This window comes from Sus scrofa, chromosome 13 (genome assembly GCF_054392235.1).
Source record: "Sus scrofa isolate SSC_HxYL_T2T_F1_AM1 chromosome 13, Sscrofa_HxYL_maternal_Yorkshire_Landrace_v2.0, whole genome shotgun sequence".
NCBI classification, from domain to species: domain Eukaryota; kingdom Metazoa; phylum Chordata; class Mammalia; order Artiodactyla; family Suidae; genus Sus; species Sus scrofa.
Genome location: NC_139395.1, coordinates 78,078,297 through 78,101,472, shown reverse-complemented (window position 1 = coordinate 78,101,472; position 23,176 = coordinate 78,078,297). Strand labels below are relative to the sequence as shown.

Sequence of the window (23,176 nt, the reverse complement as noted above, 5' to 3'; positions counted from 1 at the left end):
CATTTATTTATAATTCAAAATCCAGGACTGGGGTGCAAGTGGCCAACCCTGGGTGACGTATCTTCCATGCCTAGTGAAGGCCAAGTGGGAAAGTAAACTGTATATCTGATATGTTCAGCTTATATAATGGGAGAAAGGCTCTGTTTCTCGCCAAGACTCACGATGTGGAAAATTCCCCAAAGAGAAAAAGGAATTTCAGATCAGATGCTTGGAAAGTTAAAAACAACAATGAACAACATCAGATGTGGAATTAAAAGCATGTAGTGTAGAACCTATATTTGGAGCGATTCAGACCTGGGTTCACATCTTAGCAAGCTACTCAGTCTTGCAGAGCTTCCATTTTCTCTAAAGGAAAATATGTGAAAGATGATATCCACATGTAACCTGTGGCACAAATTAAGTAAGAAAGTATATGAAAAGTGCCTGGCACCTTCTAAGCATTTTCTAAAAGTACTAGTAGTACTATTATTGTTGTTACTTACTATATAGTTTATTTTAAAAATTTCCAGGGAGAGTATTAACAAATTTAATGCAGTGCTAAGTGTCATATTTACGATTTTAACTAATTATTTGTTGATTCAAAAAACATTCCACATATTAGAGAATAATCTGTCAGTACATATTTTACAGAAGGAAAAAAAAAAGAACCCAAGGCTTAAAAAGGGTCAACAATGTACCAAAAGTCACTCAGTTAAGAGGTAAGGGAATATTATTCAGTCTTAAAAAATGAAGGAGATCTTGTCATTTGTGACAATACAAATGAAACCACAGGGCATTTGCTAATAATGCTTTCTCCCATTATATAAGCTGAATATATCAGATATACAGTTTACTCTCCCAGAAAAAGACAAATACTGTATAGTATAATTTATATGTGGAATCTAAAAGGGAAAACAAAAGTCAAACTCATAGAAACAGAGATAGAAAAGTGGTTGCCAGAGGCTAGGGGGTGTGGAAATAGGGAGAGATTGGTAAGAGGGTATAAACCTTCAGCTATAGGATGAATATGGTCTGAGGATCTAATGTATAATACAGTGACTACAGTCAATACTGTATTGTATAATTTAAATGCACTCAGATAGAGTAGAACTTAAGAGTTCACAGCAACCAAAAAAGGAAAAAGGCATTATTAGGTGTCAGATTATTACTTAATATGATGGGAAGAATTCTTTCATAATGGATATGTATATCAAATCATCACAATATAAACTTTGAATATCTTATAATTTTATCAAGTATACCTCAAAAAACCAAAAAAAAAAAAAAAGAGAGATAATAAAGGTGAAATTCCAATCTAGGATTATCAAGCTTAAAAAAACTACACTCTTAACTACCACAATATAGTATCCCTCAATATTAGTGTAAAACGCTTAACAGAAATGAAACAATACATAAATGGTATTTATTCTAACTCAAATGTAACTCTTACTTGATAAGAGTTACTTAAAAACTCTTACTTAACTGGTACTTTATTTTTAACTGCAAGGATATAAGGGACAAATTCTTGCTGCATAAAACACACTCCCCCCCACCCATAGGCACCTGTAGGGTAAACACAGCAGGAAAAGAGATCGCTCATGTCCCAATACAGAGTCTCCTTAATTTGGTTGTTCTTCACCCAAGAACTTCATCCTTTATAATATGGGGATAATGTCTTTCTTCACATCTGCACTGGGCATGGAAATTCATCCATAGTTCCAGGTGTATACTGAGTCTCCACTTAGCTTCTTATCACCTTGGAATCACCATACCAAAGGTTTCTTACTCCATTCTATAAATGATCTAAGGATAGAAGCAAGGGGTACATGGAGAGTACTGGAGGAGTTCAAACAGCTTTCTGAGTTGCCAAAGTCCTCCACTCTCAGAACAAATTTTAGAGTTCCAAAAATAAAGAGAAACACTTGGAAATAAAGTAAAAACAAAACAAACAAACAAAAAAAACTAACAACACCTACAATTAACCAAGTAGTTATTATGGGCCAGGATACATGCTAGGCACTTGACAGTCATCAGCACTCATCTTTCTGCAGTCTTTTGAGCATATAATATTGTTTCTATTTAATACAAAAGAAGAGCATCTCTAAGTATGTTAGATGACTTGCCCAAGATTGTAGTATGACTAGGCTACAAGAAAATAAGGACAAGTTTTAATGGTCAAAATGGTGATAGATATAGTTATAACTAGAAAATTATGGCTAATCAAAAGATATTCAAAACTGTATTAATAAAGTCTTGGGATTTTTTAAGAACAACTTATATGCCTTAGTGAATACAACAGTTGTAGACATTACAGTCTCCTTAATTTGCTAATCATACAAATCTAATGTTCTCTGTGACAAGGAGCTAACTACTGATGAGGCAGCTTATTCAATTTTTGGACACTTCCAGGGCTCAAATGTGGTAACATCTTATTGCCTGTTATGTCAGCTAGTTCTATATGGGGGGAATAAAGCAGAACAAGTAGCCACTGTTATTGACAAATGGATATAATTTCAGTTTTTCCAAATATGAGTGTAAGATTCATTCATGGTACCAGACAGAACTGTCAAATGGCTTTGCCCAGTTAATGGATGACACACTGCAGAAACATTTGGGTCATCTAAAGGACTCAATATCACCTCATTGATATTGTTAACGATATAATTTGTATTGGCATTTTGTCTCACACTGACTTTAAGGACAAGCAGGGAGATTCAAGTCTCCAGATCATCTCTGCTTGACATAGCATTCTCTGCTCATTTCCAGAGGGGATCAAGAAAGAACTCTCAGACTTCTGAGTCTACTCACCCTACTTGAAAACACAGACTAGCTAGGCTGATAGGATCAAGTCCAAGTTCCAGAGTTTAAAGTTCTAGATGCTTTGGAGGAAATAGAGGCTATGCCCCACTCCCATAGCCTGTCACTTCTTGGTGCTAGCCTATCCTTGACTGTTCTGGCTAACATTAGTAATTCATGCTAAAAATTAACTTTGCTTATCTGATGGAAAGCATGCAACTTCAAATGCCATTTTTATAAATCAAGCAACAACCAATGGAGAGTGATTTAGGGCCTTTTTTTTTTTCTGGAGACCCAGGATCCCCTATAAAAATCTCCCATTACCTTACTGTGGAAACTACAATCCTTTTCAGAAAGGATAGATTCTTTCCAACCATAAGATTGTAAATAAGGATTTATATTCCCATACTGCCCAAAAGGAAATAAACTGATTGCAAAATGCAAGAGAATGACTGATTTTCCACATTTGTGTTCATTAACGGGTTTTTGAATAGACTTTACAATATTAAAGAAGTTCACAATTCAAAAAAATTAGTAAAAGATAACTAAAAACATTTAGAACATAACAATAAACACATTGATAAAAATTCTTATAAGTTAATGAGTAAGTCTACATTTTTTTTTCACAAAGCCAAGTTCTTCAAGCTATAGTGAAGTCATGTTAGACTGCTGCTTTACTTTGAGATGTGAGTCCAAATATGAGATGAGAAGAAGGATGAGGATCCAGAGAAATTCTTTTGACAAAGAGGGGTGAGAGACAACATGCTAAAGAATGTTTAGTAATAAAGAATTCATACAGGAGAAATGGATGAGTGATATCTAGCAGATTTACTGAGAGCCACCCTAGAACAGAAAATTTGTGAAAATGTAGAGAGAAGGAAAAAAAATAGCCAAGACATGAAACGCCTTTTGGTCCCTAAATGGACATTATTTCGAAGAGATGCATATCACTCATATATGTATTATAAAACTCCTCTGTCCACTTCTTTCAGAATTGTCTAAAGCTTCATGCAACATCTGCAGAGAGAGGATGTCATTCCAAGATAATCAACTGCAAGTTACTAAATTAAGATCAAGATGTCCTTAACCTTGAATAGTTTTCAAAGAGTTTTTAAAAGAAAGGAACTCTCCAGGGGGTAGTATACTTATATAAATGTACCCTCCCTAAGAGGCTATTTACAGATAAGCAATGTTTCCCCTCATTCTTTAAAGTAAAATATATGAAAAAGATAGGTTAGGGATAATATTTGTTGGGGATCATAGGAAGGAAATCAGTGCAGACACTGATAATCGGTACCACTATCCCCTTATTTCTTATTATCAGAGCCCTGGTTTAGGAGACTACATTATCCTTAAAGCTAAGGTGGCCAGTTTATAGCCCTAGCTGATGAAATCTAAGTGGAAGCCTATTGACTAGTTATGGCAAACAATTTGTTCCTTAATGTCTTTCTAAAAAAAACTGTCTCTTTTTTTTTTTCTAACATTTTTTTTTCTTTCTTCCTATCCAAATGGTTGGAACACTGTTAGAGATTCAGGTGTCACCACACAACTATGAGGACCAGAGACATGCTAGGGATGTGGGAGCTGGAAGATCTAAGCAAACCATCCCCTCGTGACATTCTTTAGCAGCTGCAATAACACTGGGGACTAACCCCCAATTTCCTGCTACATGTGGAAAGCAGGTAAGTCATGTATTCACTTTATGTTTGTTACAAGTGATATCAAATTCTATCTTCAGGTTTCTAGAACATTTCTCACAGTCATCTCCTGTTCTAGATTCCTGATAATCAGACTTGCTTAGGGTATATGTGTGGGGAGGACTAGTTCTTCTGGAAGCCCTCTGATACCACTGCCCCCCAAAACACAAACACAAACACACGAATAATATACTTATGTCCACTAATCCTGTCTACACTCAGAGGCCAGTGCCCCCAGCAAGGCTTCACTGACCATCTTTTACTCCTGTCTACAAGTAGAATGGGTAAGAGTGTGGGATCTGAAATCAGGCTTCCTAGACTTGAATTCTTAATCAGCTACTTACCAGTTTAGGAGGTGGACAAAGTAGTTACCTTCTCTGGACTTCCCCCGTAAAACAGGAGCACTAAGAATGAACTATGTACCTCAATGAAAGCATTAAATGACAAATGCAAGCAAGGTCCCCATAATTTTTCTTTGGTCAATTAATTTTGGCTACTGTTGTTAACTGTGGCTAATTTAGGACTGAGCCCTTTTGCCTTTCTATGGTTCTCTGTGTCTGTCTCAGTCATGACATGTACAATCCTATACTGCAGTTTTGGAAGGTGCTTCTCAAACCATGGTCCCTGGGCCAGCAACATCAAAAACATCTGGGAACCGTTAGAACTCTAAAACTGGAGCCCAGCAATCTGTATTTTAACTATACCCTCAGGCAAATCTGAGGCACACTCAAGGTTAGGATGAATAAGAACAACCACCTAAGAGTCTCCTGGACACATTCACCAAAAATAGAATTTCCAGGACCTCATTATACCTGAACAGTAGAAGGGGTCCAGTAATTGGCCTGGTTAGCATGCCTGCCACGATTCTTCAGCACATTAATGTCTGAGACTTGCTGCCACTTTGAATACGTAGTTCGCTTCTCTGTTTCCCAGTGCACTTTGCTTCCTTGCAAGGAAGGTCTGTGAAGACCTGTTACTGTTTATATTATTATTTTTATTATGCTAATTCTAGAATCTCTAGTGCATAGTGCAATCTCAGGCATGAAGTAGTGGCTCATTAAACAGATATGCTAAAGTCTTAGTAGAGTTCCAAGATTGATACCTTCAGAAGAAGATATACTACACACTCATTATAAAGCACCTTTTGAAAATTTAAATTTTTTAATTTCTTTGTCATATCCTTTGTTTTGATAATTCTGAATAACATATTTCCAATATTAACTTTAAAAAATTTTTGTGTTTGTCATCCTTAGAGAGGAGCAGATAAATACAATTAAATATTTTTCAAAAAAAATCTCAAAAGTATAAAGGAAATGAAAGCCATTATACCTTAAAATGATTTTTTGAGTGTGTTTCTAATTCTATCCTTTTGATGTTATTAAAGATTAAACTTAAAACTAAGACTTTTGAGACATGCTGTCTTGGTATTAAAGGAATTTAATTTTATGTAAAATGGTAGAAATATTTTCTTCAGCAAACATAGTTGCAGATATAAAATCACAAACACAATCTACAAAAAAATGCTATTTAATTAAATCTGATGTGCTATTTCCCTGCTTTGTGTAAGATCTTTCTAATAATTTTATTTGCTACTTGCTAGCCAAAGCCAAAATTTAAACTAATATCTGTATGTGTGTGTTTGTATACATATATACATATATATACAATTGTTGTATATGTCTGTATATACTTGTCTATGTATATGGATGATTTAAAGTTGATTAAAAGTTGATTTAAAGTTGAGGATATATACATACACATACATCTATATAGATACATACATCTATATATGTACATATATACATCTACACATATACATATATACACATATACATACATCTACACACACCTATACATCTATACATATATATATATACACACGTATACATACAGATACATGGACAAGTATATATACACATATATAACAACTGTATGTGTGTATATACATACACACACACACCACACACATATATATAAATAATTATAAATTAAGGAAAGTATATCTCAAGGCTTATTATCCCCCAGTAAATTCTAAAGAACATAATTTTCTACTCTAGGTAGTGGAATGCCAGTCTACCACAAGGGTTGTTTAATGATCACATTTGGGTCAGCCAATAATGTACTTACTAGGGGAGGACCTAGTACCATTGTCAAGAGTTTACTCATAGGAGAGATAAGAAGGTAACTGTCCCAGATTTTAGCAGGAAGGCTTTCAGTTTATCTCCATTGAGTATTATATTCACTGTGGGTTTGTCATAAATAGCTTTGATTAGGTTAAGGTATCTTATCTCTATACCCATTTTGGTAAGAGTTTTGATCATGAATGGATATTGGACTTTGTCAGATGCTTTTCCTGCAACTATTGAGATGATCATGTGGTTTTTGACTTTTCTTTTGTTAATGTAGTATATGATGTTGATTGATTTGCATATGTTGAGCCATCCTTGTGAACCTGGGATGAACCCCACTTGGTCGTGGTGTATGATATTTTTTATACGTTGTTGGATTCTGTTGACTAAAATTTTGTTGAGAATTTTTGCATCTATATTCATCAAAGATACTGGCTTATAATTTTCTTTTTTTGGTAGTATCTTTGTCTTGTTTTGGTATTAGGATGATAGTGGCTTCATAAAATGTCTTTGAGAGTGCTCCTCCTTCTTCGTCCTTTTGGAAAAGTTTAAGAAGGATGGGTATAAGTTCCTCTGTGTATGTTTGGTAGAATTCACCCATGAATCCATCTGACCCTGGACTTTGTTTGTAGGGAGTGTTTTTACTACGCATTCAATTTTATGTCTAGTGACCAGTCTGTTCAATTGATCTATTTCTTCTTGATTCAGTTTTGGCAGGCTATAAGACTCTAGAAAGTTGTTCATTTCTTCCAGGTTGTCAAATTTGTTGGCATATAATTGTTTATAGTATTCTCTCATGGTTTTTTGAAAAAGAAACATGCACCCATATGTTCATTGCAGCACTATTCGCAATAGCCAAGACAAGGAAACAACATAAATGTCCATTAACAGATGAATGGATTAAGAAGATGTAGTATACATACACAAGGGAATGCTACTCAACCATAAAAATAATGCCATTTGCAGTGACATGGATGGACTAGAGACTCTCATACTAAGTGAAGTAAGTCAGAAAGAGAAAGACAAATACCACATAATATCACCTATATCTGGAATATAATACACGGCAAAAATGAACCTTTTCACAGAAAAGAAACTCATGAACTTGGAGAACGGACTTGTGGTTGACAAGGGAGAAGGGAAGGCATTGGGATGGACTGGGAGTTTGGGGTTAATAGAAGCAAATTTTTGCATATGGAGTGGATAAGCAATGATATCATGCTGTATAGCACAGGGAACTATATCTAGTCACCTATGATGGAACATGATGGAGGATAATGTGAGAAAAAGAATGTATATATGTATGTGTGACTGTATCATTTTGCTGTATAGTAGAAAATTGACAGAACACTGTAAACCAACTATAGTGGAAAAAATAAAAACAAACAAACAAAAAAGAAGGTAATTGTTTGGTTTTTAAAAAAAGAAGGAGTAGTAGGGGGTGTCAGATACCTGCAGGCTGATGACACATGATATCCAAATATATGTAGAACCAACAAGCCCATAACTGTACCTATTTTTCACATTTAAATCCAAAATCTTTATATCATTAATCCCAGGATAAAGTGGTAAGATTCACATATGCTGCTGTACCACGGCCTCAAGATGCCTGTGCACTAATGTGAGTAAGTCTTGGTTTTGTCAGTGGGGACAAACTAGGCTTCCATTACTATACCCCTCCTGCATACCAAGCAAACCAGTCCAAGGCTTTTCTCACTGCTGTGGGAGAAGATGAGGAAGGGGCACTTACTCTTCTATGACTCCTAAAATACCTGTGCAGATAGCAAACATCCAATACATGCTGAATGAATGAATGAGTGAATTGCTGTCATAAAACAGACATGAGGAAAATTCCATTCAACAGGCTGGCATTCCTCCCTACAAAAACTTGATTATAAAAAGTAAGAGCTGGAATTCCCATCACGGCTCAGTGATTAACAAACCTGACTAGTATCCATGGGGATATGGGTTCAATCCCTGGCCTCGCTCAGTGGGTTAAGGATCAGGTGTTTCTATGAGCTGTGGTGTAGGTCACAGACCCAGCTTGGATCCTGTGTTGTTGTGGCTGTGGCATAGGCCAGCAGCTGTAGCTCTGATTTAACCCCTAGCCTGGGAACCTCTATATGCCACAGGTGTGGCCCTAAAAAAACAAACGACAAAGAAAAATAAAAGGTAGAGCTGAGGAAATTTAAGAAATGACTCCACTCTCATAGAATTACACGACTTTAATTTAGTGGTAAAAATCACAAAGAGTGATTTAGGAGTCTAATAGATATGAGTCCAAAGTCTACTTCTACTATATTTTCATGAGCAAATAACTATTTCTGAGGCTCTGTTCCATGTGTGCACTATGGGACATCATAGTAATACATACTTTTATTATATGACTGTCAGGGGGTTAAATGACACACTCCATTTTCATTTTCAATGATCAACTAAGTAATTTGCACCTCCTAAGAATGGGAATACATTAGCAGATTTTGATAGGGGAGAGATGAAAACAAAACTCAGGAACTGACTCCTACCCCAGTGGCCCCAGTGGTCAAAATGACTTTCTCCCATTCAGCCTACTCTCTTCTTGTTCAGACTAAGGTGAAGAGGATGAATACATTAGGATAAACATTTTGAAAATGGTTTTATACTTCCTGAATGAATGGAATTATAAAAATAAAATGATTCATGAGTTCTGCAGAAATACGATAAGAATTTAGTTCTTTATGTTAGTTCTCTACAAAACCAATTTATGGCCCTGTGATGTACCTTCCCACCCAGCCCCATCCCCATCAGGTCCAGTATCACTGTCAATGCAAAAAGTCAACAAGACAAAATCAACATGCTAAATTAGAAGCCAGTGAATGCTCACAAGTTTGAAAGAGAAAATTCAGATTAACTTTTATATATAAAATATATAGTATGAATAACTTAATCTAAAAACCATTACCTGGAGTCCCCTTTGTGGCTCAGCTGTTAATAAACCTGACCACGATCCATGAGGATGAGGGTTTGATCCCTTGCCTCACTCACTGGGTTCAGGATCTGGCATTGCCGTGAACTGTGGTGTGGGGCACAGATGCAGCTTGGATCCTGTGTTGCTGTGGCTGTGGCGTAGGCCGATGGCTACAGCTCTGATTCTACACCTATCCTGGGAACCTCCATATGCTGCAGGTCCGGCCCTAAAATAGCAAATAAATAAATAAATAATATTGCCTGAAAATCTATAACCTCTATAATAGTCCCTATAAAATGTAATGAGCTAGAAATTTATTTAGTTGGTTTTCCTCATAAGAAAGTATTTTCTGCAGTTAAATTCAAAAAAAAAAAAACAGTTCTATCTACACAAAAATAAATTTCAGTGTTAATATAAAAAAAAAGAAAGCATTTTCTGTAAAAACTTTAATGCACTACTTATGAGAACAATTCAACAAAATTCAAATAAATATCTGAAGGAGCCCTACAAGAAGAAAAACACAGAGTTAGATGCTACAGAAGATATCTGTACTTCAGGATGAGTAAGACCCTATACTTGACCTCGGTAAATTAACTAGAGAGTATGAGTCGTGTGCTGAACGTCAGAATACTAAAAGGCCAAGGTAAGCACAAAAAGGAACACGTGGAGATTCTTAAGAAGGACATAAAATATTGGTTAGTTGATTTTTGAAGGTGGAGGGACTAGGTTTCCTTTGGCTGACCTTTGATGAGGTCACTTTCCTTCCTAGTGCTGAGGCTAGGGTAGCATGTGCAGTAGAGGAACATGAGGATGGAGAATCATCCCTAGTCTCACGGGAGTGTCTGGAAGCAGATTTTCTTACCAGAGTTTTTGAGGTCAGAGAGAAAAAGGTTTGAATACACTGGCTCCATCTCTTACTGTGGGTCATGCTTCTCACCTTTTCAACACCTGCGTATCTTTACCTGTAAAATTGGGATGATAATTATGTCTCCTACTGAGTGTGAGAACAACATGATATAGAGCATATGTAGGGCTAAGCCGGGTGCCTGGCACACAGAAGGTGCTCAGCACGGTTAGTGTAGCAACAATGATGGTGATGATGATGGCTGTAGTCGTGGTGTGGATTCTGCCCCCAGAACAGGTTCTGACCGGGGGTAGATTTAAAGCACCTCCAGTTTCATGAGGATATGTGTATAAGAATACTTGATGAATGCAAGCTGGTTGCCCAAATGATTATGTGCAATTTAAGAAAAGAATGGGCCCCAGATTTGCTCAACTACTTAATGATACTAGGAATGGCAGTAGTCAAAGAAGCTGAAATTTATTAAGTGCTTACTATATGCCAAACTATGTGCTGAATGCTTTAAAAGGATTTACTCACTTATTTTAGGAATCCTATATGATAGGTCTTTATATTGTTATTCCTTTCTTTCAGATGTCCACTCAGGCCTAGAGGGGTTACAAAAGCACCTGAGATCCTATCATCAGTACATAATGGAAATGAATTCAAACCCAGTCTGTCTGACTGGGTCTTTATCCCTAAAGTGATAACAATGAAATTAAGCTTTTGGGCCATTGCCTGTTTTTCCTTCTGTGGCTGAATATTTCACTTTGTCCTCTGAGTGAAGAAGAAAGAAAATTCTCCGTCGTTGACCCTGCTTGGCCTCAAGATCCAACTCCCCTTCTCAAAACAGGGATTGTTTCACTGAGGAGCAATGAGTCCTGGGTCATGGTCCGATTGACTTGATGACCAGGGGTCACACACCAGTGGATGAAAATACCCTGTAACAATCCTACCCTTGTACAGAAAAAAAAAAAAAAAAAAGACAAAAATGTAAGGTAAAAGATAACGGAAAAAGACCCAGGGAAAATATCACCTAGCATTGTGATGATGACAATGATGATGATGATAAGAGGCCTTACTGTGCTATAAGGCATTGCATTGTTTGGCATAAGTAACTTCACTGTAACTTTGAAAACAATCCTATGAGGATGGAATAGTATCACCATTATTTTATAGATGGGAACATTGAAGTTCAGGTAATCAGGTAAACTGCCCAAGCTCATATGGTTAACAAGTAGAAAGTAGTGATTGGAACCAGCACCCACATTCTTAACCATTAAGATGCAGTGGCTCCTGAAGATCTAAAAATTCCAGTGATTTTTCCCCATAATCACCTTCTGCACCTGAAACTTAAATAGTCTGAGGTAAAGGGAGAGAAAGTTTGGAGTTTCCACTTCTTCAGTGAGTTTCAATCATTTCAAAACAATGTATTTACTCATAAGATGAAGTTCCTGTGATAATCTTTTCAACCAATTATCAAGAAAAAGGAAGCAAAGATTCATGTAACAGTATGTTCCCTCTTATGAGGAAGGTGAGACATCATAGTTGACAAAGGGCTTAACTCTTGGGGAAAATGTGGTCCCAGTAGCAGACATGCTGGTACAATTTCCCCACCTACCAAATCCAAAAAGATCATTTCATTTCCAGGTTGCCTTTCATAGTTCCACCCTATTCATCCTTGTAATTCATCCTCTGGCCTCTTCCTTTCTCCATTTCTATACAGAAAGATGCTAAGTCTCTGATCTCGGATGTGAAAAGGGTATTTTATGGGAGGGAACCATGGTACCTCAATATATTTTTTATTAATCTTAATTCCACTGTGCCAACTCCACTGAACCTAATTATAGTGAATACAGAAGTACACAATTACCCTCTGCTCTCTTCTTCAGATGCTATATTTTGATAAAATTTACTACATGCTGCTCTCCCCTGAACACCAGATGAACACTAGAAATGGATTGTGTTGATATAAAATGTGTTATAATTGACAATTAAAATATAGCTTACATAATGATAGTGTTAACATAACATTATAGATGTGTAGAGACAATGTGGTCATGCATTTTTTAGTATAAGCACATGCTTAGACCAATATCTGGTAGTGAAATGAATACAGAATAGAATTTTGGTGTAGCCACAAAGCCTATTTAAAAATTTGCAGATAGCTAAGGGGGGACTCAAAACCAGTAAGTCAATGCTGCCCCTGCCATGCTTTCAGTTGCCAAGTGAAGGGAAGGTATGGAAGATCTAGTGAAATTGTTCAGTGTAGGTATCCTATGGATAATATAAGAGAAGTACATTTTTTTCCCTGAAAAAATAATGCTTAAGTTCTTATGCATATCAGTGATGCAAATTTTCAACTGAGTTTGATGAGTCATAAAATATTTATACATACATTTATGAAACTTCACTGAACTAGATAATTTAGAATTACACGTAATTAAAGAAGTACTCTAACACAACTAACTTACACCTTACAAAATATGGTTACAACTACAATATCAGAGTGCAAGTGGGAGAATGCAATGTTTACTCTAAATGTTGGTAGTCGTAGTGTCTTAACTAAAACAATTGTGTCGCAAATACTATTAAGACAATTGTGATAATGTTTTATTAAGTTTTACTGCAGTAACAAACTATAGTTATTTTTTCATTTCAGATAATTATTTTAGGTAATAGTTATTAAATGTTTTGAGAAGACAGTGTTAATTGCATTGCTTATTTTATCTTTAAAATAGCACTTCTGTGTAATTATTCTTAATATTTCCACTTTATTAAAATGAATCTCTAGTTTAGATCTTTCTTCAGAGATTCAGGCTTGTATATCCAACTATGTATTTAGCACCCCTACTTGGATGTCAAGAAAACATCTCAAACCATATATTTCCAAAATTGATCTTTAATCCCCCACACTGCTCTAACCTGAACTTTTTCCATCTCAAGTCTCACCTTTCCAGTTGCCCAGGCCCCAAATCTTGGATTCACCATTGTTCTCCCTTTTCCTTTCCATTCTCACATTCAATCCACCAGGAAATGCTGTCACAATCTTCCCAATGGGCCACTTTTGAGAATACCAGTCACTGACAGCCTGGTGCAGGCCACCACCATGGGCCTCTTTGACTCTGTAATTGCCTCCTGAGATTCTCCCTGATTCCACTCTCTGCCCCCATTCTCTTGCATTCCCCCATTCAAGAGAGAGTTATGCTTTTAAAACAAGAGACAGATTATGTCACATCTCTGCTAAAATCCTATCCCTGCATATCTATATTTAAAGTAAAAGACAAAATGCATGTGATGGCCTCCCAGGACTTACCCAATCTATCCCAAATCTTCCCTCTACCCCTTCCTCACCACAGACAAAGTCAGCCAGGGTGGCCTCCTTGATATTTCTCCAACCTGCCAGGCATATTTCTGCCTTAGAGTTATGGCACTGGTTGTTCTTGCTTCCAGGGAGTAGCCTCCCCATAATCCATTCTGACAACTCCCTCACTTCAAGTCTTTGCTCAAATGTCAACTTATGAAATCCACCCTGACTACCCTATTTAAAAATAGAACCCACCTGTACACCCCTCCAGCACTCCTAACCCAAGGTTCTTCAGCAGGCTTCACATTCTTTTCCTTATCCCAGAGTGTACATCAACTTGTGACACAGCATAGAATTTATTTATAACATCCATCTATTTCCACACGAGAGTGTAAGGAGAGAGAGGGAGTGCAAAGGCCTTCATCCATTTTATTCATTGATATGTCCAGGCATCTGTACAAGGAAGATGCATAATAAATATTTCCAAAAATATATATACATGAGGAAACTACAGTAGTAAAGCTTAAGAAGTTTAACTAACTTCCTCAGGGTTCTACAGCTAGAAAAAAGGTCACTGTGGAATTCAAACTTGGGTTTCGCTAACTTCAAATCTCCTAGCCTCTCTGCTAGCTAAAGTCCATGCAATTCATGATTTGTTTTCATCAGTGCCAGTGGAATTCTACTCCCACTAAAGAGAATAACTGAAGTGTTCTGTGTGTGTGTGTGTGTGTGTGTGTGTGTGTGTGTGTGTATTTTTTCATTTCAACAAAGGAAAGAGAGAAGGGTGAAATTCATCATGAATCATTATGGTAATTTTACAGTAAATTTAGCAATAATGATGTTTAAGTAATAGTGATATTTAATGCTAGCACAATAATAATGAAATGATGTCTTTTAAATGCATTGAACACCAACCACATCTAAACTCTGTACTAAAATATTTCATGCATATTTTAGGCAATCCTTATGATTATTCTATCAGACACACTTTATTTGTAACTCTATCATACACATTTCTCTAATTCCCATTACAAAGATAAAGAAATTGATGAGAGGGGTGGTATACATTTGATCAAGATGAGACTGGAATTTGAGTCTTAATCCCTTCATGAACATTCTGATAATTCCTTTTATCAAAAGTATATTTTCTCCTGGAAAATATCCTCCGTAATGTCTGCCTGTGCTAATACCTTCAGAACATAGTCAAGTTTAAAATATGATAAAAATGTTTAAATAGTACTTTAACAAATGGAAATATTTTCATCTAAACAATAACACAAAGGGCAGGCTGAGCCTTTGAAGTGGCTTAGTTGCTATCTTCCATCAAGAACAAGAGAAGGAATCAACAGCTGTAAAGAAAGCACAAAACCCAGAGGTAGAGGATTCTGTAAATGACCAATTATAAAACTATTAAGCTGCAGCACTTTCATAGCAAGAAGCAAAATAATCCATTAAACTGAAAACTCTCCTACCTCTCATACCACAACCCACATAAACATTAATGCTGCATTTATTAGGATGTATTTCCTGTGCTCTATCAACTTGACTTTCAGCAATTGTAATAATACTGTCCTCTCAATTTGCACATATATCTAAATGATGGATTCTCTCACTTGAGGATGGTACAAAGAGTGGAGTGAATGAAATAATGTTTAGGAAGAGCCATCATAATCCATAATGATGGGCACTGAATCAGAACAAGAAGAAACATTCTTTCTCATTTATTTGAATGAAAAGCCTACTATATATTTATTGCCTGTGTACAGGGCTACCTGTTGAATAATGGAAAACTAACATCTTTCATTTGGAGGTAAGGATTTGTGTGCTCAAGTTTCTACAGAGTTACAGAATTAACTTTGTTTTAGAAATGAAATAAAACATATTGTTTCATTCTGCAAGCAGATGTGGTTAAGCAACTGGCAACTTTGATGTCTTTAAACCTCTACAGTTTCAGGGTAGGCAAGTGTGTAATTATTTTAAGTATTTCTTTATTGGCACAGCAACTGAGCAGTATGCATAGTGGTTAACAACCTGGGCACTGTCAGACAAATCTAAGTTTGAATCTAGATTTTGCCCCTTACCATCAGTGTGATTTGGGGCTATGAGGATCACTTTCTTCAGCTTTATGGTGTGGATTATTATATGCCTTTTGCAGAACTAGAGTAATAACTAAATGTATATGGCACAGTGACTCATAGCAAAGGCTCAAATTAGTATTGTGGTCACTACTAGCAGTGTTGAAAAGAAATTAGAACTCCTAATCTCATAAAGGGAGATATGTATCCTTTATCACTGTAATTTCACATTATCTTACTTTTGACCTTATAATTTATTAACTTGATCAAGAGACATTTAGTAGTAAAGATAACTGAAAGAAGATTACTTGCCAAACATGAAACACCATAATTTCAAGTTCAATGGTACTTAATTATTTATCTGTAACAAACATGTCTTGGTTTTAATTAGGTACATTGAACATATATATTTACTGTGTCAAATGGCAATTATCCAATTAATTCATGCAACTATATGCATAAATGTCTTCTAAGCAGTAATCATATATGATTTTTTGTTGTTAGGAAAATGTGTTTGAGAGTATTCTTTTTTGCCTATTTAAAGTAAAAGAAGGTGAGAGGTAGAGCTAGGCTTAATGTACTTTGTACTCCACTATCCCATGAAAATGCTTTTGGGCCCTGGAGACATCAACAAAATATCTGCTTTAATGAAACAAAACAAGTATGGTTCTAAAGCTTCCAAATATTAGGCCTATAGGCTCCAATTTAGAAGTATTTGCCTTCTCTTTCAGCTGCATCAAGCTGGGGAAGATGTGGTCACAAATGCTTAAAGTTATTATAATAAATGTTGGAAAGAGTGACAAAGGATGCAGGGTTTTGAATATCCCAGACCCAGGGTAGCAGAATTTTATTTAAATAAATAAAATTATTTTCACTTAAGGAATGCCAGTTAGCAAACCTGACGAAGTAGGAAATGAGCTATTTTAGCTATGATGCTTTCAATGGCACATGGCTGAAAACAAAGTCAGAATAGTCAAAGGAAATTTAAAAACAACCATGAAAAAGAAAAACAACAGCAACAACAACAACAACAACAACAACAACAACCTCAACAAACGAGTTCTGGAAATTTGGGGATGCAGTCATATTCAGATATAGATGGATTTGGGTGTTCTAGAACATGAACAGGGTTCCAGCTCTCTCTCCATCATTCGGCCCTGCTTACCTCTCCAAGATATATTTTACAGGAAGTCTCTTCTTATCCCAGAGTCATACCTCCCCAGCTTAAAAATTCCAGACAGAAAAGACCATTTTTCCATTTTCCTCTGATAGACAAGTTGTAGGGACAAGTTGATAGGCTTAGCCAGGGTCAGATGCTTACCCCTGAACCAATCACCTGCTTTGCTAGAGCTCAGTTCCTGGGTGACTCATTCCTGGGGCCAGGGAGAAGGCAGGATGTCACTAGCTGGCAGTTCTCCAAGAAAAGCTTGCTGTTTTTGCAAGATGAAAAGGGACAAGACACGGGTAGTGAAAACTATATCTGCTTCTGTAAAATCTACAGTTTTTACTCCCTGCCCCCAGCATTGTGTGACCATGCAGGAAGCTGACCCAGGAGGTCATTTTTCTTACCACAGCCTGGATATATACAACTTTAGGACACACTGGTAAAGAATAAGGGGGGGGAAGTCTGAGTATGGGAAATAAAATGTCTGTGTGAAAATATCCTTTAAAAAGATGCCCCCAAATCCCTCAAAGTCCAAAGCTGGAGCTAGAAATACAATGCCATGGAGTTTTGACAAGAACAGGTTTTTTTCTCCAAGCTAAACTATGACACAGAGATTAGAGACTTCTGGAAACTACATTTTTTAAAGGAAAAAAAATCAAATGAAAAAAAAATGAGGCCTAGAAAATTTAAGTGACCTACTTAGGGTAACAAAGCTAATTAGTGGCAGGCTTGGAACTAGAGTGTACTTTGTGTAATCCTGCTAATGATCTTTTAAATCTATGATATAACTTGTATATGTAACAAAGAGAGCATTTATAATTTGTTAAATCCTAAAATGTTTATGAATTTGAAGTAAAGACATCAATTATCGCAATTATATTTGAAGAGAAAAATGTCCAAAGACATCTTAATTGTATGGGTATCTACACAAAAAATAAACGTGGAGGTATCTTCAAATATAGTATGTGCCTGTCTCTATTCCTTCCCTCTCTGCTCTTTTAAAAGATGCCCCTTTAAAAATTGCCCACTCACCATCTGTTAGGTAAATTTCCTGAAACACAGTAAATGTTGAGACAGAAATTGCTATAGAGACTATTCCAAATGGCACTGACACTTATATTTATGAACTTTTTAAAAGAGTAAATTAGTTGTTTTAAGCCCATTATAGTAACACCATATCATCCTAGGTGCCCAGTTCTATCCAATTACATAAGATGGGAAAAGAGAGAGGAGAGAGGAGAAAAAAGAAAGGAAGAAAACTAGGTAGTTATGTATAAAATGTTGCCCCCAAAGTTTGATATTATATTCAAGCTGCAATAAACTGAAGGAAAACATTTACAAATTTATAAATGTATTTCATCTATGGTACAAGGTCCATAGATTTAGATTTGCAACATACTCCCACAAGGGTCAAGTTGACCACCTATTCTACCTAGTTGCTCTTGAGAGAACCAAACAGCTGAAACAGATGCCATTCAATTCCAAGTCTAGAGCTTAGACCATGTCACTGCACATGAAATATTGTTCATTCAGAGTCAGGACGTGCCAAGAGTAATTTATACTCTCAGAGTGTTTGCTCTCAAGTCAATAGCAGAGAAGCCTTGAATAAAAACCTAACCAGTATTTTCCACTGTATCTTATTTATAGCTCATGAAACACTGGTCAGGGGAGATTTATTCTTTGGACACCATATTACATAAGCTTTCCACTTCAAGCCATCCCCACTCTGTGATTATTTTTTAAATATGTTACTCATAGTCAATATTAATTTACATTTAATCTTTCTTAGCATTAGGAGAATATTATTTCTCACAGGATCAGAAACAAATCTCCAGAAATTCCTTCCTGATGCTTCTTTCAGGCTGAAAATGCATTGCAGGGCAGTTGCAGTGACTTAATTCTAGTTGGCAGAGCTCTGGCCACACACTAATTTCATTAGCCTCAAATTCCTGGATTTTAAAGATCCACTGGCTATGATTCCTGTCTTCTGATATATTGCTTACTAACCAGAGCAGAGAAAGGAAGACTTGTTCAGCTCCTGCCTCTGCTTTGGTACAGGACGGGCAGATGAGAATTCCAAGTCAGGGACACTACTGACATCTGAGTAGTCCTTCTTGCCAAGGTCCTAATTTTCAGGAAAGAACTTCATTCTAGGCTTGGCTGGCAGCTGCAGCATTGGTTACATCTATGACTATCTCATTATTCCTTTCTGCCCCCTGCCCAATGTTTAGGATCCCTCATTTAAGACACTAAGCATTCCTTCCCCCAGCCTAGAAGCTTATCTTACCATAAATTTTTATCTCAAATGATAGGTTTGGCATGATCGCCACAGCAATCCACAGGGACTAGAGGGGAAAAAAAAATAAACCTCAAATCTCTGGAGAGCTTAGAATTCAATCAGTTAGAGGAGTTTCATTTATATAGGACGATCTTAATTGGGCTGAACGCTGCAATCCCAGAGAAGATTCACCTACCATTCTTTTCCTCTCTCCCTAAATTGATCCTGCCTTTGAACAATGGGTCTGTGTTCCACTATTCCCTCTATTCATTTTGCAGGCTTACAGAAGCTGGGAAACTGGGGATTGGACTTGCATGCCAGGAGCTTCTAAGATCACATGCAAAAAAAAAAAAAAAAAAAAAAAAAAAGCTACTGGAAGAGACTGTTGGAATCTACCTCTGTATACTCCAATATGGGCAATGGTGAACCAGGTTCCCACACCAACAGTTACATCCAGCTTGCAGCACAAGCTACAAGTTGGTGCATTCCTCCTACTACCAGCCTCTTCTCAATAAATGCAGGTGAAAACTGGGGGTTCTTTTTCCCTCAGCTGTTCAATCCAACATGAATAGCTGCAATTTGCAAATTAGAGGAAAATGACAGTGTTTTCTCTGAATGGTTTTGGTCCCAACCCACACTGCTAACACTGGCATTCACTTCCTTTCCTCCCCAGCCCAGGGAATGGGGGAACTAAGCATAAGGCAAGTGTTTTCTTTCCTTGCAAGTACCTCAGGTCCACACACCAGAGAAGGAATCAGCTCCCCCTGGAATCTTTTTCAGCAAATACAATCCTTCAGCCTGAAAGCTCTCTTTTGAGTTTAAGATTTTACTCTTTTTTACACAGGCGGGCCCATCTGCAGTACTGCCAAGCTCTGAGTGAAGACAGAAACTGGCAGCAAAATAATTAAAAAACCTGAAACAGCAAATGTACCTTCAGCCTCCAAGGATCTGGTGAAAATGCCCTGAGTCTTCCCCAGGGTTCTCAGGTGACCTCTTGCCGCCTCCTCCCTGCAACACTGCCTCCTCAAGTTTTCTAGTTCTAAGTTCAGAGGTAGAGGAACTGATTCTGGGTTTTGCTTACAACAACCCAGGCTCTTTCTGAAAGCATCAACTCAAAATGAAGGTTGCTCCCCAAAGCACTTTTGGGTTTGCAGACATAAAGAGATCTCCATTACAGTATACCCAGGGAGGTGTTAGGTATGCTTAGACTATCAGACCAGGCTTCAATCTGGGACAGTCACCCCTCCTTCTGGCACAAACACAAACTTCGTATTCCTGGGAGCTGATGTGGTGACAGCTTGAGTCTCACAAGGAATCCCCTCCAGAAACCCAACACTCTTACTGAGCACACTTGAAAGGGAGCCAACTCTTTACAAAGGAGGAGCATAAGGGCACCAGGGTCAGCCAGAACATTTAGAGAAAGGAATTACTGAGTTTGGATACTACCATGCAGGGAGAGGGCTGTGCATTAGGAAAGGATCACTTTAAGATAGAGATGAACAAGAACTTGGAGGTGGGGGGTAGAGAAGTAGAAGAGAGGCAGAAAAAATAGAAACGGAAAAAAATCACAAAAATACAGAGCAGGGAGCAAAAGACTGGAGGAGAGAAAGAGATACCAGGGATAAAGAGAGACAAGGAGGAGGGAACCCATGGTCACTCAGATCCTGAAACTCAGTTTCTTAGCCCAAAAGCCATCCATTCATACCCAAGCAGCACAGGAGCCCTGGGCTGAGGCTGGAGGAGCAAGCAGCAAGGGAGAACTGCAGTAGAACCCACCTCTCAGCTGCCCTAATCTGCCTTCCTCTCATTTTCTCCATAGCCCTCCTGCACCCCAGCAGGAGGACCACCTGGCCTTGCTCAGTGCACCTGATCACCTCCCTCCAGAAGCCTTCCAGCCTGGTTCTGAGAATCATCCTCAAAGCCTAGGACTGGGGTTGGGGGACTGCATTAGGGAGGCGGTGGGAAAGGATGGGCAGAGGGAGGAGACAGAGAAAGAGATTTTATTTTGCAGTTAGCATGAGCTCATCTCTGGGCTCTGAAGTGGCAGGAGTAGAAAGCTGATCTCCCAGCTCCAGCCAGTGGCCGGATTGCAAATGCAATTTAGACGGTGCAGACAACTGCCCAGAGCAAATCACTTGGGGGTCATGTCTGCGGGTGGCATCTCCTCACTTGGGGGGAGGCTCCCCACCTTCTGCCCCATGCCCTGGTAGAGACAGGCTACTGGTCAGGAAATCCTGCCAGGAAGAAATGGTCAATTAACATCCAAATGTAAGTGAAGACATAGCCCTTGGTATAAGCACTGCCTCCCTAAGCTCTTCTGGAAAATTTCCAAGGGAGCTGCAGCTAGCCGGACAGCTTGGGGCTGGGAAGCTGGGGAGTTGAGAAATGCCCGGTTTCGAGGCGTCTTCTCATCTTTCATATTCCTTGCGCCTAACCGGCTCTCCTAGGAACCCGGCACTTTTACAAGCCTGGTTTTTTTGGACCATATTTCACACTAATGCAAACCTATTTAAATCATCGCCTTGTTTTTCGCAGATTGCTTCTTGTAAATGGGGTTATAAATCCAGGATGTCAAGCCGGATGGAGTGGAGCGCGGATAGGGGAGAGATGGAAGAGAAATGAACCAAGCAGAGAAAGTACCTCCTCGGGTGGGGTGGGAGGGATTCGGCAGGATCTCTAGGGTGGAAATGAGCGAAGGCTGACCTGACCCCGCACCCCTGAAGTCCATGGCAGGTTTTAGGATAAAGAGCGCGAGAGCTATGGTGCGCTCTGCTCCAGAGAGAGAGCCCCCCGCCCCGCGCCCCTACCTGGAAAAGCCTCAGGATGTTGGCTACCATGATGGAGACCGAACTCCCCGAAGCACCAATCACTCCAACTACTTTCTCTGGCTTGACAAAAACCGGAGGCTCGCCGTTGGTACAGCGCACGTCGGAGGTGTCCTTCTGGATGAGCGCCTGGACGAAAGTGAGCGACTGTTCGAGCGCATAAGTGTCCCTGGAACAAGTGTCCAGGATCCGCGCGCCCAGCGTCACATTGGGCAGCAGGTTGGGATCGCTGTTGATCTGGTCCAGGGCGTAAAGCATCGCTTCCAGCCTGTGGATCCCGTTCTCCCTCTTGATGTCGCCACAAGGCACTCCGCTGGGACCCTTCGCGTGCACGGGGAACAGCCCCCCGAGGGTGACGTCCCCCTCGATCCGGATGGAGTGCGGGGCGTACATCTCCTGGCCGCGCGCCGCCGCCAGCGCGCACAGGAGCACCTCCAACACGCAGCAGGGGAACTTCATCAAAGTCAGGACGCGGAGCAGCTTCCCTAGCTGGACCATGCTGCTCCGGCTGCGGCGGTGGCGGCGGCGGCGCTGGAGGGCACGGTGGTGGGCTTGCTGGGGTCTGGGCCCCTTGGGGTGAGCTCCTCCGGGGAAGCCTAGGGACTCTTGCAGGCGAGGAGGGTGGGGGCGCCCGGGGAGGGGCAGCCGGCGAGGGTGGGGGGTCCCGCGGCGCCTGCCAGCTTGGGGCGCCTTGAGCTCTCGGGTTCCCTGGCCGGCGCGCCGCGCTCGAGCTCCGCGGCTTGCAGCTCGCGCTCTCCAACAGCCCAGCACTGGGGAGAGGGCACGGATTGCTATCGCTTTAAATGGTTGTTCGGCTTTCTCGCCTCCTCCTCCCACTCCCTCCTACCCGCGCTTGCTCTCCGGCTCTCCCCACCCTTCCCTGCACCCGCCCTCCCCACTGGTTTGCATCATCACGCAGGGAGGGGTTGCGTGCTGAGGTAAAGGGAGGGGTGGGGGAAAACGGGTGGGCGGTTGGGAGGGGGGGAGTGCCTTGGACTGGGAGTTTCGCGGTCCCCAGGGAATCTGGGGATTGCAGGTCGCAGGCGAAGGCTGAGCTCCTACTCCTTTCTCAGTGTAGAAGCCTCTGGCCAGCCCGTCTGCAACCACTCGCACATTCTAGGCACCGGTGACATCGGC

General features: G+C 39.3%; 1 protein-coding gene across 20 annotated transcripts in view; it reads right to left on the bottom strand.

Moving 5' to 3' along the window:
• GRM7 (glutamate metabotropic receptor 7) overlaps positions 1–22,908 on the bottom strand; it is an 894,437-nt gene extending 871,529 nt beyond the window's left edge. For all 20 annotated transcript variants that reach the window (XR_014823664.1, XR_014823663.1, XR_014823654.1 and 17 more), the window contains exon 1: positions 22,022–22,908. Coding sequence is in view for 4 of the 20 variants with exons in the window: in XM_021071050.2 (XP_020926709.1) it covers positions 22,022–22,537 (516 nt within the window). In the remaining 16 variants the exon portion in view is untranslated. The remainder of the gene's footprint in view (positions 1–22,021) is intronic.
• Positions 22,909–23,176: the final 268 nt, after the last annotated feature.